This window comes from Barbus barbus, assembly GCF_936440315.1.
Source record: "Barbus barbus genome assembly, chromosome: 33".
NCBI classification, from domain to species: Eukaryota; Metazoa; Chordata; class Actinopteri; order Cypriniformes; family Cyprinidae; genus Barbus; species Barbus barbus.
The window spans coordinates 13,213,345-13,233,702 of NC_136761.1; the positions used below are offsets into that span (position 1 = coordinate 13,213,345).

A 20,358-nucleotide genomic window follows, 5' to 3' on the forward strand; every position below is an offset into this window, starting at 1 on the left:
CATTTTGACCTGCAATAATTGCCCTGATTGCACCATCCTCTGCTTGCAACAGAACGGCTTGAATTCCCGATTCATTTGAGCATGTTTTTAATAAATGAATGTCCCTGTAAGACAGATTGCTTGTCTGTAATGTAGCAGTGGGGGGTTGGGGTGAAACTGGAAAGTGATGAATGTCCTTCATTGGACACAGAACATTTAGTTTTTATTAAGAGTTTAACACGTACATGATACATTAGTGGAGGTTCAATAGCCGTAGCTTTGCTTCTCACTGTATTTCACTCTGATGAATTAGCAACTCAGCACACCACGTAAAATGACAAAAGGAAATGAGCAGAGCAGCATTATTATGACATGTTGCACCAGGCCTGGCGAGGCTGGGTAATGTCTTGGCGTGGAGGCTTGACATTTATTACTTTGGCTAATGTTACCTGCGTGACCCAGGTTGTGGTTTTCTGCAGGAGGAGATGAGGAAGGTGCTGGAAAGGTCAGCGTTAGCCTTGCTGTTTCATTAGCAGAGATGTGCTTTTTGCATTCTCTGCCACAGTCCAGTTGTGATAGAAAATGTCTCAAACAGCCAGTTTTCTCTTACTTTGTGAATTAATATCACAGTCCAGACAAATTAGCTTAATTATGTGACTGTGACTCCTTTCTACGAGGAGTATAGCTGTCTAAAGATGATGTAAATGATTTTTGTGTGTATGTTTGTATATATAGTATAGAGGTGATTGTGTGAACATGTCAAGCAACCGGAGTAAGCGTTTTAATGTTTTTTTTTTTTTTTAAGAAGTGTCTTATGCTCATAAAGGCTGGATTTATTTGACAAATATACAGAAAAAAACAGTAATATTGTGAAATATTATTGCAATTTAAAATAAGGGTTTTCTATTTTAATATACTTTCAAATTAAATGTATTCTTGTGATGCATATCTGAATTTTAACCAGCCATTACTCCAGTCTTCAGTGTCACAATGTTATCAATGTTGGAAACAGTTGTGCTGTTTTTTTTTTCTTTTTCTTTTTTTGGAACCCGTGGTTCTTTTTTCAGAATTCTTTAATGAATAAAAAGTTAAAAAGAGCATAATTTATTTAAAAATATAAATATTTTGTAGAAAGCTGAAATACAATAAATGAGATGAAAAACTTCTGAACCAATATGAAAATGAGAAACTAAATGAAATAAAAAGCTGAAGTGCTAAAAAAGATTACAAATAAAACTGAAATAAAACAAAACTATTTTTTAAATGGCAATAACAATAGCACATTACTAAAATATAAAAATAAAAGTCAAGTCACCATTCTTTATATAGCTCTTTTTACAATGCATATGTGACCATGGACCACAAAACCAGTGTTAAGTCGCTGGGGTATATTTGTAGCAACAGCCAAAAATACATTGTATGGGTCTAAATTATCGATTTTTCTTTTATGCCAAAAATCATTAGGATACTAAGTAAAGATCATGTTCCACAAAGATATTTAGTAAATTTCTTAACGTAAATATATCAAAACTTTTGATCAGTAATATGCATTGCTAAGAACTTCATTTGGACAAATTTAAAGGTGATTTTCTTAGTATTTCGATTTTCAAATAGTTGTATCTCGGCCAAATATTGTCCGATCCTAACAAACCATACATCAATGGAAAGCTTATTTATTCAGCTTTCAGATTCGGAAAATTGACATTTAAGACTGGCTTTGTGGTCCAGGGTCACACATTGTGTCCAAGCAGCTTTACAGTATTAAACAGGGAAATAGTGTGCTGTTCTCCTCTGGCCAGATGAAACCAGTAGTTTCTATATGTACTTTTCTGGGCATAATATGCTGAGAATCTCAAAACTCCCTGTGATATGTAAATCTGCATCATTGTGTGTTGTCTTGATGTATCATTCAATGTTAATCCTCAAAGAAAGCATCCAACCAGTCTCTCATTGCTATCATTACCTCCTCAGCCAAATGCAACATCTGTTTGTGGTGGTAGGTGTAAAAACACACTCTTAACTTCCAGTCTAATATAATTTAATCTCATTCACACCCAGAACTGGCCCTTTTCCAAATTTGTTTAATGTTTTTCACCTGCACAAACCTCCCATTGTTCAATATTGATGAAATCAAGACCAAAGTTGTTGGGATTTTAGTCTACATTATATGCAGGCAAGTTATGCTTCATGGCTTTGGTGTCATATTGGCTATTCGCACTCAACAAGTGTCTAAAAACAGAGCGAAACTCTGTAATGAGAAACATGCCGAGGGAATAACTAATTGGCAAAAGTGATCACTTTAAAAACTGAGTTCAGTCCTGAAGGCTATCAGACATGTAGTGTGTGTGTGTGTGTGTGTGTGTGTGTGTTTGATGCACAATGGTGTGGGACCTCCAGCATGGAGAGGGAATAAACAGCCAGACGAGGCTGCTTGATTGCTCTGGATTGTGGGTGGAAAAGGATAAATTAGCAATTCATTCTTAATTACAAAGACCAGAAAAACATTGCAGCTAACAAATGAAGCAACAAAATTACTGATAGGGGTGCGCTCCGTTTGTTTGCCACACTAAAGAATTGTTCTCCCGCAAGTCGCAGGGCCAAGCTCTGATTAATGATGATTTCTCATTGAATCTCTCCAAACATTTATGAATCCAACCGCCTCGGCGCTTCTTCCATAAATCTACGCGGGGGAGAAACATTCCTCCCACAAAGTCACGCAGATCTTTGATCCGTAAACAGCGCCGCGCACCCCACCTGATCTTGCCGTGCTACCACGGTCGTGGGAATAAAGAGCTAGTTCGCCTCACGTTTAATGTGGCCTATTTGTGATGCCGGTTGTCAGTCAGTGAATGGCTGGCAGACTCGTCACCATGTTCAGCCAGGGTGTAATAAAGAGTTGAGTTAAAGCCCTGGATACAGGGCCCGCCGAGCGTGTTTTGAAGTGCCGTGGTCATTCAGCAAGAGGGATTTATGGCCTGCGGTCCATCAGCTCTGATCTTAAAAGGCTGTGATTAACAGCAGAAAGAGATGGGATTCAGCACCGCTATAGGCAAACCTGACAAGGCCATACCACTCAGAAGCTTTTTACTCTGCCTGTTAACAAGGGGACTCACTCTCTCTTACACACACACACACACACACACACACACATTGTTTTTCTGTGGGGGGTGATAGATAGTAGCATATGTCTCTTTCAGGATGGAATAAGACCTTATTCAGGGGCTCTTGAACCTATTTTTTTAACCCAATGTGAACTTTTTTTTTTTAACAACTGAATTTTGTCTTGAAATTTACTGATATTTACTTCTAATTATTTAAATCTGTATATCTAAATATATATTTAAATCTGAGAGACTACAGTGCCTTTTTAATATCTCAAAAAATAACTTCTTTTTTATCTTTTGAGAATTATAAACTAATGTATTTAATCATTTGTCCTTCATAAAAAAGTTATAACTATTTGGGATCCCAGGGACTCCAGGTGTAAAAATAATATTAAATGTAATACATTTGTGTGTGTGTGTGTGAGAGAGAGAGAGTATTTAATTTTAAGTTTAATTTTAAATATTTAATCTTTTTCTGTTTATTTTATTTGCTCAGTAGGTTTTGGCTGTTTGGCTGTTTGACTGTAATATAATACAATAAGACCCTATTCAGGAGCTCTTAAATCTGTTCTAAGCCCATAACAACTGAATTTTGTCTTGAAATTGACTGAAATTAACTGATCATTTATAAATCTAAATGCATATTTAAATCCAAGATACCCCAAGGTCTTTTTAAAATCTAAGTCAAAAGACAGGTTGATCATTTGATTTGATTGCCAACTATTTCATCACGTCCTTCATTTAAAAAAATAAAATAAAAGTTATTTTTGGTCTCAGGGAGTCTTAGTTTCTCATTATGACATAAGTTGCTTATAATATTTATTTAAACCTAGAAAAGTCAGTTCACTCTAATTAATATTCATGAGTTAAGTCTACACATGAACATGTTCAGCATGGCTGACACTACTTTGTCTAGAAATACAATCCCATGTCACTCAGGCAAAAGCAAGCACTTTTAATGCCACGCCATTAGCATGATCTCCCAAACCTGCTGTAGCGGAGACGTTGTGTCAGCTGTTGTTGGCAGAATATCTGTATTCTACCAAATGCGGATGCACAAAATTAGTATTGCACTCAGGTGCGTGTCAAAAGCAATCTGTCTGCTCACAAGGTTCGGTGTGTGAAATTAAATCAGATACACTCATTATCTCTTTGAACTACTAAAAGGTTTCAGGAATTTGAACAACCACAACCTATCCCTAAAGTTTTATCTCACTTGCTTTCACAGGTGGAGAGCACGTGGCCACTGTAACACATCCACTTCCTGCGGCTTTCTCCGACCTGCTGCCACACTTCCTGGTGGAGCCTGATGATGTTTATATCGTTAAGAACAAGCCAGTGACCCTCACCTGCCGCTCGACCCCTGCCACTCAGATTTACTTCAAGTGCAATGGCGAATGGGTTCACCAAGATCAGCACTTGATCGAGCATGACGTGGACCCTGCCACAGGTAGACCCTCTCAACACTCTCTCCGAGGTTGACAATAAAGCTGGCTGACCCGCTGCATTTATAAAATGACACTGGAAAACAGGAGTGCCTATAAAGGATTCTTTCTAGATGTGATGCTCTTTCTTCATCTGTAGTATATCACAAAATACAAGGACTTCCTTCAAAGCAATTTTCAAAATGTCTTCTGCCCATATCATGAACAGGGCTTGCTTTGTGCTCAGGGATTGGACAATAGCATTAGTGTACTGTCTATCATAAAGGGCCGGTTTAGTTTGGATCTTTCTTGGTTTTTGGAGCAGAGGAAGCGATATGAATAATAAACTGCAAAAAATTCTGTTTTGTAATCAATTAATAATATAATTTAATAATAAATGCCTTACAGTGATTTTACTATAGTTATCAGATGCACACTGTAAGCTTTTATAAAACTGCAAGAACATCAGTATTATATAAGACTAATGTTCTGTTCTATTTATTAATAGTAATCATTTAGCTTAACCGTAGGCTGTTCATGGTTTCCAAGCAACATTATGGTGAAAGTTTATTCTGTAAACTTGGCAAACTAATAAATAGGTATTAGGCTAGACATTATACATAACGATGATGTCATACAGGGGCAATATAGCGTCAGATGTTTTTGTATGAATAGCCTAATGAACAATTTTGGCCTTACATAATGTAAGGTCACCTAATGAAGAGTTTGTGACCCATGATAAATGATAACGGATTGAAAGCCAGAAGTTCTTTACCGACATATCAGGAAGCTTATCATGTGCGATGACTGAAAACAATAACTTTAATTTGAGAAGCTGAGAAAGTCGAGTGGCTCCACAAAATTAAAGTTAAAGGTTTTTAGAGGTACCTAAACAAAGCTTTTAGATTTTATTTTAGATCATATTTTTTAAAAATTTATTAATTAATTAATTAAAAGCTTGAAATGAAGTTGTCTTGCGTTATTGTGTTGGTTAATACACAACAAAAATGATCACATAGCACATATTTATCATTTTATGTTTAATTTTAACTCCTTTAATTTTTTTTCCTGTTTATTTTTTGTGCTCAATATATTTTGGCTGTTAATTTAATTGTAATAGTGCCATTAATTTGAATGTTTGACATTGTTACCACTATAATTAGATTTCAAACAGCTGTTACTAGCTTTCTAACTTGGTTGCCACCAGTTTTGTTTTATATCTCTTTCATTTATTTTCACATCTAATTTACTCTATAATTTAGGTTGTTATAGAAAATATATCAGATGTTTGTCCACCTGTTAGCGCATGTAAGGACAAGCTATATGCAATGCAGTAGGAGTTGCGATCTCTCAACTTGAGCATTGTTGATGTAAAGCAGTATGGTGGCCCAGTAGTGCACAACACAATGAAATCTCCACAACACAATGGAAACAAGCTGCAACATATCAGAAACAAGCCACAACACAACGAAATTAGCACAACACAACGGAAACAACTGCAACGTAGCAGAAACAAGCCACAACACAACGAAATTAGCTCAACACAACGGAAACAAGCCGCAACACAACGAAATTAGCACAACATATTGGAAACAAGCCACAACACAATGAAATTAGCTCAACACAACGGAAACAAGCCGCAACACAACACAATTAGCATAACACATCGGAAACAAGCTGCAACACAACAGAAACAAGCCACAACACAACGAAATTAGCACAACACAACGGGAACAAGCTGCAACACAACAGAAACAAGCCACAACACAATGAAAACAAGCCTTAACACAACAAAATTAGCACAACACAACAGAAGCAAGCCGCAACACAACGGAAACAAGCCACAACACAACGAAATTAGCACAACACATCGGAAACAAGCCGCAACGCAACAGAAACATGCCACAACACAACAAAATTAGCACAACACAACGGAAACAAGCTGCAACACAACAAAATTAGCACAACACAACAGAAACAAGCAACAACACAACGAAATTAGCACAACACAACGAAAACAAGCCACAACACAATAAAATTAGCTCAGCACAACGGAAACAAGCCACAACACAACGAAATTAGCACAACACATCAGAAACAAGCCACAACACAACAAATTAGCATAACACAACGGAAGCAAGCTGCAGCACAGCAAAATTAGTACAACACAACAGAAACAAGCCGGAACACAACGAAAACAAGCCACAACACAACGAAACAAGCTGCAACATATCAGAAACAAGCCACAACACAACGAAATTAGCACAACACAACGGAAACAACTGCAACGTAACAGAAACAAGCCACAACACAACGAAATTAGCACAACACAACGGAAACAACTGCAACGTAACAGAAACAAGCCACAACACAACGAAATTAGCTCAACACAACGGAAACAAGCCGCAACACAACGAAATTAGCACAACATATTGGAAACAAGCCACAACACAATGAAATTAGCTCAACACAACGGAAACAAGCCGCAACACAACACAATTAGCATAACACATCGGAAACAAGCTGCAACACAACAGAAACAAGCCACAACACAACGAAATTAGCACAACACAACGGGAACAAGCTGCAACACAACAGAAACAAGCCACAACACAACAAAATTAGTACAACACATCAGAAACAAGCCGGAACACAACAGAAACAAGCAACAACACAACAAAATTAGCACAACACAACGAAAACAAGCCACAACACAATAAAATTAGCTCAGCACAACAGAAACAAGCAACAACACAACGAAATTAGCTCAGCACAACGGAAACAAGCCGCAACACAACAAAATTAGCACAACACAACAGAAACAAGCAACAACACAACAAAATTAGCACAACACAACGAAAACAAGCCACAACACAATAAAATTAGCTCAGCACAACAGAAACAAGCAACAACACAACAAAATTAGCACAACACAACGAAAACAAGCCACAACACAATAAAATTAGCTCAGCACAACAGAAACAAGCAACAACACAACAAAATTAGCACAACACAATGGAAACAAGCTGCAGCACAACAAAATTAGTACAACACATCAGAAACAAGCCGGAACACAACGAAAACAAGCCACAACACAACGAAATTAGCACAACACATCTGAAACAAGCCGCAACACAACAAAGTTAGCACAAAACAATGGAAACAAGCCACAACACAACGAAATTAGCACAACACAACTGAAACAAGCCACAACACAATGGAATTATCAAAACACAATGGAAACAAGCCACAACACAGCAACATTATCACATTACAACAAAATCAGTCCTATGCGTTGTGGCAATTTCATTGTGTTGTGGAAATTTCGTTGTGTTGTGAACCACTGGGCCACCAAAAAGCAAGATCGCATCCACTGCAGAATCAAATTTTCAGTAGCATTTGGTTATTGTTACTAGCTTAGCATGGCGCTAATGGGTTAAGAAAGGCTCTTTTGATTAGTTTGAAGAAGATAATCAGGCATTGAGGAAGGCAGATAGGATACTGTAAGGGATTTTGCAAGACATTGGTGTGAATTTAGTCGGTGTACTGTTGTTTTACAATGCATTTTGGGAATTTCTAGGGATTGATTTGGTGCACTAAACAATTCGGACTGAAAATGACTGACTGCCTGAGCAGCATGTATACTATTGTACTAGAGATTGGATAGAGACTGCCTATATTAATGTTCAAAGATACTACGTTTCTTTGCAACTATAAACAGCCCCTGTGGTTGGTCCAACGACTTGCATTACTCGGCAGAAGAGTTGTTTATTATTATTAATATACATTGGTTTTTCATATTGCCTTTGCTGCTATTTTATGAAAACAATAAGTCACTGCCGCATGTCCCAAAATACTTGGTTTTTAGGTCTTGCAATCTTGCTCAATGATATTTTAAAGCTTGAACTGAATCTGTTTTTGTTTTTTAAATGATTAGTGTCAGTTCTCTCAAACAAGTTTACCATAGTTTCTCTGCAGTTTGTGATTTGTTACTCTTTTTTCAAGGCAGCTTCGTGTTGTAATTCCTCTGAGGTTTAATCACTCTCCCCTCTGAGAGCAGTTTAAGAGATGTAGCCAGCGCTGTAGCCGATTTGTTCAGCTGTACCTGTTCTTATGTGGACATGCTGTTTTCTGTTATTTTCCTCCGTCTCGTGATTGATTGGGATCTGCCGACAAGTACTCAGCTCGGCTTTCTACAATCATTGTTCCTAGCGTCAGTAGAATAAAATAATTTCCTAAAGGGTTTTCTGTCTCCCGTTCGCCGTCTTCCCCTCGTTCTCTCAGGAGGTGGAGGCGGGAAACGGCTCGTCAGCATTCAGCAAGCGGATGTTTGTGTGTTTGTTTGACGCTCCTTGGCAGAGGCAGCGTAGGGGCATAGGGATTCACGTCACGTGTGTGCTATGATTCAGAAGTGATCTGTAACTTAAAACCTCCAATTCACAGCATGACAGCTGATTGGGAGAGCTGACGTGTGGATGACATGCTGCGGAGGAGCTGCAACAATTTTCAGGGGAACGTCGCATTTCTTAAGATGGAGGATATGCTGCTAGGTATTAGAGCAGACAGGCATAAACTCCTGTCATTTGTCTATAACACATGCACACACTAGACTATTAACATTCAGTTTCTTTTGGCAGACAGTACATTGTGTTTATTTATTTAGCTGTGAGTCGCATTTTGAATGCACACACACGTTCTTCATTCACTGATGTGAAGTCGGCTAGTCTGTTTGACTGTCACCTGAGCCAGTAGTACATCACTTACATAGTGTATATTTTGCCACCTGGAAGGACTATGACATATTAACATGTTAAGTAAATATCCTTAAAAAATGAATGAAAAAAAAATTAAAAATCTTAAATTCTGGGATTTCAGTAAAAATATAACACACATTAATGAGGTTTTTGTCTAAACTTGAAAAAAAAACCCACTTATGGCGTGAGACTAATTTGATTAAATATATTCTCTGAAAAAAAACTTGAAAATTAATGGAAAACAGTTTTTAATATAAATTTTGCAGTCTGTTTTGTAACTGTTGCTCTATTTTGACTCAAAATATTCATGTTGTTGGATTTTTAGAAATTTTACGTTTATTAAGTGATTAAGATTCTTTTTTGAATTTATTTCGCAGTGTGTTAGCTGAAGCATTGCATGACTTCGGTAACTGTCGTTCTGTTTGAATACAGTCTGTTATCAACAGTGAGACAGTACATGGTCTCAACATGACACCCCATGCCTCTTGCCTGTGTGTTGGTGATGAATGGCCAGCGTTTGGCCAGAGATGAAGGACAAACAGATGTCCAACAGTATAGGTTTCCGAAGGTACCCACATTGATCTCTCCCAACTTCCACATTGTGCTGTCAGCAGTGTTTTGAAAGGCAAGCAGCGGGAGGCATCGCCTCCTATGTAGTTTCAGAAAGTCTGGCTCAAAGTTAGTGCTGGGAAATAAACTAGAATCCTGACTTTTCCTTTTGAATAGAAAAACAACTCAAACATATGTCAGCTCATTGAAGCGCAGAGTACAAAGTAGTTCCACTTGTCTTGCCAGCTCAGGTGCAAAGGAAATCAGTGTTGTATGGATATTGTGTCTTAGTGTCATTGTGCTGAACATGTTTTTGTCCTTAGTCGTCATGGCATTTACATTTTTATTTGTAGATTATTCTTTAATGCAAAGTGTTTCATAATTGAGGGAATGCTACAACAAAAGTGCTGTCAGGGTTATTGTTATATTATATTTAATAACTATTAAAACATTTTTGTTAATTAAAATAAAGCTGAAATTCAAATAATAATAATAATAATAATAATAAATTAAAAACAATATGAAACACCTTAAGTTAATTTAATTTAGTTTAAGTTGAAGCACTAAAATTACTAACTGGAAATAAAATAACTAAAAATTAAAACTGAAACAAAAAATAATAAATTAACCTTAAATAGTAATAATTAAATAATAAAATGATTACTGATTAATGATAAAAATATAATTAAACAAAAATGAATAAAAATGACAAAAGTGCATAAAAAAATAAACCTGAAAATAAAATATTATAGTTTGAAAATAAACGTGAATTCAAAATATTCATAAAAGCAATATTTTTTTTTTCCATTTTTACATTCTCTTTCTCTATCACATTGCTTTTTGTTTTTTTTTTGTTGTTTTTTTTTTTGGGGGGGGGGGGGTATTATAGATTTTTCTTTTGTTTTTAATATATGTCCATGTTATTAATATATGTTTTAAGGGTGCTTACAATTTTTGTCCATCATGGTAGAATTTGTAGTGCAGAAATAAATTTATGAAATTGTTTGCAGACAGAATCATTTTACTATTACTGTATTACAGTAATGAGATTGTTTCACATTAGAGTGGTATGATTTTGAGTTGAAAGTGTGCTTTAATCTATGAACATAATTTCAGAATACAGCAACAAAAATTGCACTTGTCTTTTTAATTTTGGGGTGAAAAATTACCTGTATATCTCTTAATTAGATTCCCTCCACAATATCAATATGTTATATTTACTATTAATACTTCAAAATGTCACAGCCTTCATCATATTTCTGCCCTCACCATTAAGCCTCAGACTGCACAATCCTTCGTTCTTATCAGGGTTTCAGTCATTGGTACCTTGAGGCAGTTTGATCTCATCGATGGATGTTGTAGTTTTCAAATAACAAGTTATCGACAACTATTTGGTATCTGTCTGCTTGGTGCACGTCTGCCTTATATTGGCAGCGTTTACTTGAATGAAGAATAATGCTGAGATGTGTCCGTCCTCTCCAGTGTATCAGTGTCCACTATCGATTCTTTCCTGGGAGTCTATTGGTTCTCATTACCTGTCTCCAGTAACTTATCTCAATTGTATTTCTCTGGCCAGTTCAAAGCTTCTCCCCTTCTGCTTTAACACACACACACACACACACAGGTTTCTCATCCTCTCATCTGAGGAAACTAAGCTAAGACAGGGGAGAGATGAAGACATATCCATTCAAAGAGAAATCAATGATGACAGTGGATTTGCATGGACCAGACCTGGATGCCGGCTGATCCATTATGGCAATATTCTTGTTTAACTAACTGCAGTCCCAGACATAGGCTGGAAGGATTGCAAATGCTTCGGATTGTCCGATTATATTTGATTTGATGCCTCCGAAAGGCTTTCACAGGAGATGAATATGCTTTGAACGTGATCACTTTTATCTCACGCAATCTGTCTTACCTGACAACATCTCATTTCCCACTTATATGGTCATTTGTGGCAACACTTTGAGAGTAATAGTCAAAAAATCTGATATATTTGTCTCTTTAGAGATAGTTCTTTGCAAAAGATACCTCACTGACTAGTAGATATGCATTAAATTACATTTTTCCCATGAAAAATGCCTCTTTGACTTCTTAGAAATCCTGGTATTGGTTATATGATTATATTGATTAAATTAATTTGTTATAGTTTGCAGCATGAATTTTTGATAATATTTTCTCAATTAAATGAAAGTGAATTTAAGTAAATTAAGTTCCTTTTGGATCTGATTCCCTTCATTTATTTTGTTAAATGAGCACATTATAATTTTTTTTTCTATGCCAACATTTTGAGCTTGTTTTCATTGTTCTCGAGTAAAACTCCTGGGTTCCTACAGACAAACTAAGATGATTAGTACAATCACTTTTAATTGATGAGACAGATTTCTGCCAACTCCAAAGATCTCATGTAGAAAAAGAGAATTTCAGTGGCCCTTTTACCATCTGAATTATAGGGGGAATGTTCAAAAAAAGGACCTTAGTTTAGCTTGTAGGAGAGGAGAGTGAGTGCATATCCTAAGGTGAAATGAATTATGGGCCATTTTCAGAAACTCATGATAATTATTGCCACCCTGTCCACATACTCTGAACAGTGTAATTAAGTTCATGCAGACTCTAATGGCTTTGATTAAATGAAACCATTCTTTGGCATGCTAAGATTTTTCTTGAACCACCAGGCCTCCTGGTCATACATTTACTGAATAACAGAAAGAAAAGCAATCACAGGGTTCCATTTACAGTAATCATTATTATTTTTTTGTTTTCTTTCAGTATTGAAACTAGGCCTACCTGGAAAAAGTACTTGATGTGAAGATATTAAATAATATTATATTATTTATTTGTTAAAGTCTAACAGAGCTGTCAAACATGACCATGGAGGAGCTCAATCTGGACTGTATGGTGATTTGAAGAGAAGATAAAAAAAAAAAATTGCATTAATTAATGTTATGTTATAAGATATTTAATGCAAATTTTTGGGAGTCGGAAAGATTGATTGATTGAAAATTAATACTTTTATTAAACAAGGATTATATTAAACAGAAAAGACCTTTATAATGTTACAGATGATAAAATAAAAAAATAATAATAATAATAAATTATGTTTTTTCACTTTATATCAATCAAAGAATCCTGAAAAACAATGTATCATGGTTTCCACAAATATATTATGCAGCACAACTGTTTTTCGACATTGGCAATATTAATTAAAGTTTCTTGAGCACCAAATCAACGTATTAGAATGATTTCTGAAGGATCATGTGACACTAAAGACATGATGCTGAAATTTCAGCTTTGTCATCTCAGGAATAAGTTACATTTGAAAATGTATTGAAATAGAACACAGTTATTTTGAACTGTAACAATATTTCAAAATATTATTGTTTTTACTGTATTTCTAATGAAATAAATGCAGCCTTGGTGAGCATAAGAAACTTCTTTCAAAAACAACTTTTGAGCAGTCACTAAAAAAAATGATTCATTGAATTTTAAACGATTCATTGAATTTTTTTAAGGTAAGTGGTTGCAATCAATTTATTTTATATGCATTTAATTAAACACATTTTGTTGAAAGTTAGTGAAATAAATGTGTTTATTTAAATGTAGCTAAAATAAATCGATTTCAACCACTTCCCTTCAAACATTTAGTAAATTCAATGAATCATTTTTTTTTTCAGTGTACTGAGTGTCTATGCATGTATTATTTTGTATTATACAGCTACTTTTAGAGAAAATATCATAAAGACTATAAATGAAGATTATCACACATCTGAGAAAATCTTGCTAACAATGTAGAAATACAAAGATGAGACTCCACAGTGATGAAGCAATCTTTAATGGGTTGTTAGAGGGCTGATTTAGTCAGTAGCTGATGTCTCTACAGCCGGGGCTTTAATGAGCATCAAAAGAACGAGTAGGACGCGAGGACAGTCAGTGTACCTCTAAATGAACATAATCGTCTCGTGCCACCTGCTAGACATCATTCAATAGCAATGGGGCTAATTGATAAGGCATTATTAGCAACTTTCCCTTTAATGGGAATTGTATTTCATCCTGTCTGAACGGCAAAGAGGGAGAGTGTTTGGCGTTGAGGCATAAGGAGCAGATGGCAAGGTCAACAGCTCCAGTAATCCAGCGAGCAGACAAGACCCATTAACCGGCCTAGCTGGGTCAGCACCAGTGAGAGGATCTGCATTACTGCAAATGCTTCATAAAGGGACTGTTTAGAAGCCGACCACACGCAAGCAGTGTAAACGAAAGGTAATATCGCTGACCGTAAATCAGGTTCCTTGAGGACAGGCTGTCTTGAGGATCAAATCACGTCTGTCTGTGAGAACCAGTTTTTGTTAACGTTGGATTCAGGCTTAAATTCATCTTGGGTTCAGATGGCATGCCATGGACCACAAACAAACCATTTTTACAAAATTAGCAAATTTGAACTCTGATTGCAGGCTTCTTCATAATTATAGGAAATCAGTGCAGGTTTTTATTAGTCTGCCGTGCTTCCTTTTTAAAAAGTTAAACGGGGGAATGAGTGCTGTGATTCTAAGGAATACTTTCTGGTTTTGTCATAGTTTGACTTGCATTAAAAGTTTTGCTCATATATAGTGCAATAAATTAAAACTTATTCTGCAAAGAAATAAAGATGACACTAAAGACTTTTTTTTTACAAAAGGTTTCCATTTCAAATAAATCTTGAACTTTCTGTTAATCAAAGAATACTGAAAGTAGTTTGTTTCCACAAAATTATTAAGCAGCACTACTGTTTTCATTATTGATAATAAAAATAAGCATTTCTTAAGGACAAATTCTGGTAACACTTTAGTATAGGGATCAATTCTCACTAACTTGTTGCTTATTAGCATGTCTATTATTAACAAAACATTATTTATTAATTTATCTATTGTTTAAATCAACTATTTGGTCATTTGATTTAAAGCATTTATGACTAAGGACATATAAGCAATTTAAAAAATAATGTTATAGAATATGCACATATTCTGCATGACCATATTCTACATCCCTAATCCTACCCAATACCTAGCCTTAACACCATACTAACTATTATTAAGCAGCAAATTATTAGCTTATTGAGGCAAAAGTCATAGTTAATGGTTTGTTAATAGCGAGAACTGGACCTTAAATAAAGTGTGACCAACTAATGTTCTAAAATGCCATCCTTGTGTTCATTTAAATAATCCATTATAGCCTACTTCTCATTAATAATTGTAATCAAATTAGCTACAATAGCTATTTAGTAGAAATTATGGTTGCTCTGATTGAGGGGAAAACACACACACACACACACACACACAAACACACTTTTGAACCATTTCAAAGCAAATACAAAAAATAAAAATAATTATATATTGCATTTTTAACATACACATTTTCTAAATAACCTTGTGTTGTTGTAATGGATTAAAGAGGGCTGCTCTGATTTTTGAGTTATTCAGGTGTGATTATGGCTGTGATTATGGCTGTTTTGGCTACCTCAAGCTAGTTTAATTCACTGACCTGATGTGCCCCAAATCTTCTGCATTTAGAGGAAATGTCTGGCACAACAGAAGTTCTTCTTGAAGATGAAAACAGCTCCTCTCAGTACACACAGTCTGCACTCCCACAGTCCATTTCAGCTCAGCCCATAGCTTACAGCTAGTAAGTAATTACTTTTTGATCAAGAGCTATGCCCTTGTTGTTGCACAGAATGCAATCTAGACTAACAACATGCCTGTGGTAGTGATTCAAGCATTTATTTTTTCTCATTGTGCACTAGGAGACCAATGGATTATCAATACTGTTCCATTAAGACGTGTTGCTTTTTGTGAAAGGAAATGAAGATTGACACCGTAGAGCTGCTGCGAAGAGCCCCGGAGAGCTGTTTGCCTCACAATTAAAATGGCAGTGATGGGAGTGAAGAGAGGAAATGTAGTTCAGGATTTGAAAAATGCTCATGGAATGGCATAGAAAATGGGATGTGGCATCCTCAGGGCCGGTGTTGGAAATATTCATACATTGGGAGGTTTCCAGTGGAACATGTCATGGTTGCTTGTCGTTTTGCAGCCCTGTAGCACTGTAGGGTACACAGAAGCCCAGTAATTGGTGAAAGAAGATTTTGCCATGGCATTTTATGCTTTAAAGTGGATCAATATTTAAGTCATAAAATCAACAAATTTTTTTATTTATTTATCTTTTTCAGCCATTTGGCCATTTGATTTAAAGCATTCAAGAATAACCCCATAAGGGATGAGTGATTTAGAAAATAACATATAATAATAATAATAATAATAATAATAGTAAAAAAAAAAATCAAAGATATATATAAAGATATATTGAATATTATGCCATATACATTTTTATAGTCCAAAGTATCACACAGATTTTCTTTTTTGTTTGTTTGTTTGTTTGTTTGTTTTTTCACATCTGGCTCTGTCACATATCTGGCTCCCAAAAATCTGTATACTGTATCAAAATAATTGTTTTTAAATATTTTATTAATAAGTGTTATTTAATTTTATTTTTGGTTCTAAGTTAATTTTATGTTATATATTGTTTTTCTGTCCAAACAAAAAAGTCTTTCTTTTAGCTCAGCATGATTTAGTTCAAAACGATAAATCTCTCTGCCTGATTTAACATTTTGATGTACTCTTCAGTGGCATATGGGAATGTTTTTGTCAAGCAGATAAATGCACTGTTAAATGAGATTTTATCTTAATCAATCCAGTTGTTTTTTCTCCATATTTCATAAAGCAGAACAAGTGCTACTAGAAAATCTTTACAGAGATTGCAGCTGTAACTAAGGGCAACAGCAACTAATTTGATTGACATCTGTTGCTGCTCTGCCTTCTTCCTCCATCTATGATTGTAATTCTCATTCCCTACCATGTACCAGCATTTTGCATCATGACTATTTTGCAAACAATATTTGGATAATTGTTCTGTTTTTCTGTCTTTATCTAGTATAACTACCCCTAATGAGAAAGATAGAGACTGGAATTTTTGCTCACATTTATTGTGTAGAAATACTGTAAAACAGCATTGTGCCGGTGAAGATGGGTTTGAATACATTACAGATATGCAAACAAATAAAAAAGCTTCTGTGACTAGTTCTGCTTGTCACTCAAGCCTTTCCAAACATAAACAATCCACCAAGACAGTTACAGTTTTTAACTGTTACCAATCAAGTAAGATGATTTTTGATGCAGATCAACACCTGTTCAGCTCACGCTGCTTTATAAATAGATCAGCCACTGGGAGAGAAGGAAGGGGACGTGACAGCTTAATAGTCCGTAAAGATTTTGGATAGGCAGAGAAACCGGGTGGATGACAGTTTGTGCTTTGTGTGTACTCGCCCTTAGGAATTAATCAGTATAAACTCACTTAGCACTCAAACAAATAAAACATACAGCTCTTCCTTGTCAGCTTGCGCTCTAATCACATGTTGGTTTATGACAGAGGAGGTAGTTTGGGACAGGAAATGGTTTCTGAACGGATTTGGAGTAGGTCGAGATTGCCACATGATATTCGGGAAAGCGGCTGTGACAGTCAGTGTGCTGCTCCCTAAAGATTCATACTTTCAGAAATATCCTTTGTTCATCAATCATCTTATCTAAATACAGTTTCCGGCACATTTCCATCTGGTATTGACATCTCTCTTGGACTCTTAGATCACAAAGGCTGCATTTATTTGATCAAAAATACAATAAAAAGTATTATTGCTTAATATTATTCAAATTTAAAAGAAGTTTTCTATTTCAATATATTTTAAATGTATTTTTTTCCCCTTGATGGTAATGCTGAATTTTCACCAGCCATGTTTTTCTTCCCAGAGGTGCATTTAATTGATCCAAAAAAAAAAATCATATAAATGTTGTTCTTTTGAAAGTTCTGTTCAAATGTTCACAAAAATATTAATCGGCAAAATCTGTTAAAACTTGATTATTAATAAATGAGCACCAGTAATGATTGATAATAATTCAGCAGCAAATCAGCATATTAAAATGATTTCTGAAAGATCATGTGACACTGAAGACTGAAATAATGCCTGTAATGACTATGTACAAGTACTGTTCGCTCTCTTTCAATTTTTCATTAATTATTACTATTTTACAGTGCTGTCAAACGCCTGTCTGCTAGGCAACATATTTAAGAGATATAAACCCAAAAGATAGTGTGATGCCAGCTGGTTTTCATGGGTTGGTAGGTCTTTAGCTTGGAGCTATTTAGAATATTTTGGCCGTACTCAGTCTTTAATTGGGTTACCTTACTTGCTGACAGATATGCCTTCTGGTTAAAAGACAGAAATGGAGGTTTAATGAGGCTGATATGATTTTTGTTAGCTCCAGTGCTATCAGCTAGCAGATGGACCATCTCCATATCTGTCTGTAGCTTTGATAATTTATTACCTGAGGTGTAAATTATCAACAGAGGAATACCTTCTGTCAGAGCTGGATTTATTCTTGGTTGCTGGCCTACTACAACCAACCATGGCTCATGCGGCCAGTAAATGTAGCAGGAAGAGGAATGAACTAACAACTCATGATAGTCATAATATATTTGTTGTGTGTGTGTGTGTGTGTGTGTGTGTGTGTGTGTGTGTGTGTGTGTGTGTGTGTGTAAAATAAAATAATAAAATAATAATAATAATAATAATAATAATTAAAACAACTGACACCTGCGAATGATGTTAGTATGTGTTGACAGTGTTTTCTTAATCAACTTTCTAAAAATACTAAGTAAATTAGCATTTCATCAGCCTCTGTGGATCTGTGAATTCCTGTCCTCTCTTCACTGAAGATGCTACGAGTGTTAAAATGGAGCCCCCTTCTGCTGCAGTACATGATCATCGCATGCTGATCTTACATCACATCAAACAGACTCTCTCCAGAGGCAATTTAGCATTAAACATCCAATAAATAACCGCAGTCAACAGTGACATGCCAATATAGTGCTACACGCAGATCGGGGTGTTGATGCCATAAGATAAAAAAATCAATCAGCAGATGAATGACAAATTACACCTTGAGTAACCTTCACTAGCTGCCTGTTGAAATAATTTTACAAAACAAAGGAGTCTTACAGTACATAAAGGACACTCACGTGTGTTTTCATGTTCTGTTGTGAAATAGTCTACCAGATAAACCCGTGTTTCACTGTTGCAAGGGCTTTATCAGGTTACAGACAGTTAGGATTTAATTTAATATCAGTCACATAAAAGTCGACATAAAATCATAGTGTTGTCTTTCATGGCGCTTGCAATCACTCTAGCTTTTTAGTGTCTCAGTCCATTTCAGGACTGTGTAGATATCAGTGTATTTTCCCTTTTTTATGCCACAGATTGACACGTTAGTGTGCGCGTCAGTTGTTTTTCTAACCTACCTGCAAGTCGTTTCACCTTGATCTGGTATTGGCCTGAACTAGACTGGATTGATTGGTGCCGCAGCCACATGCTGGGTCACCAGCCTTAAATAATCCATAATGGAACGGCAAGCGCGAGTGGGGGGCCTTGAACGGTGCATTCACAGTCGCAAATGGACAGTTCAATCAAATTAGAACTAGCAAAAAAATATTCCTGTAATAACTAAAATCCTTGAGCCAAGCCTTGACCCTAAAAGTGCACTGGTTGGAGGTCCCTGGATGTGCCTGCGTAGGCCTCTCCGTGGCTGATGGATTTAATGTGGCCCTTGAAACAGTCCGTCTGTCTTTTCTCTTCTTCATAGACTGCTGCTCACTGGAGTGAGCCGAGGATTACAGTATCTTATTAGTGCAGGAAAAGAGACAGCCGTTCACTGAGTCATCCTGCCTGTTGGTCCACATGGACCACACATCCAGCTTCAGAGCGCCTGAGGACAATGGCTTTTGGGGTGGGATGGATTCTAGTTTTTATGCTTTTCTGTGTGCGGCATTATTTGGGACTTTTTATTATTAGTGGTGCTACCCAAGAAGCAGGGACGTGCACAGACATTTTGAGGGGCAGGGGCTCAAGTGGAAAAAAGGGGACTTCTCATATTAATTTAATTATTCTGTAAACAAAACGCAAAATATATTAGGGGTGTGCGATATTGACAAAAAATATATCAATATTTTCTGGGATTTTATCGATAACGATAATTAGACAATATTTTGCTGAGTGTGTTATTGTGCTGATATCTTAAGGACTACCTTGGACAGCTGACTCTTAAAGTTTTTGATATTCTGCATATATTCTGTGGTGATCAGTTCACAGCAGTGGTAGAAATTAATTATTTCCAATAAGTTTAAATTGATTTTTTTACCTTTTATGGGCATTTTTACCTTTATAAAGCCCTGCGTGAGTGTGCATCATATTTTCAGTCAAATTCTTAAATTGAATCAGTCAATTAGAATAAGTAATTAAAGCTGTTACCAAGCAAATGAAATCAGTATTGACAAAATTAGTCTTTGCAATGCAGAGAAAACACAGAAGCTGCATTAGAAGTGGCATTTAGATGCATTTACACACTGTTTAATGCAGGACATGAATGCATTTAGCCTGCAGTTACAAAAGCATTAATGCTGTTTTGATATTTTAAA

At 35.9% G+C, this 20,358-nt stretch overlaps 1 protein-coding gene across 2 annotated transcripts in view; it reads left to right on the forward strand.

Moving 5' to 3' along the window:
• Window positions 1-20,358, forward strand: part of LOC306852812 (netrin receptor UNC5A-like) — a 184,266-nt gene that overhangs the window by 93,520 nt on the left and 70,388 nt on the right. For both annotated transcript variants that reach the window (XM_079389906.1, XM_079389907.1), the window contains exon 2: window positions 4,312-4,533. In XM_079389906.1, coding sequence (XP_079246032.1) covers window positions 4,312-4,533 — 222 coding nt within the window. The remainder of the gene's footprint in view (window positions 1-4,311; window positions 4,534-20,358) is intronic.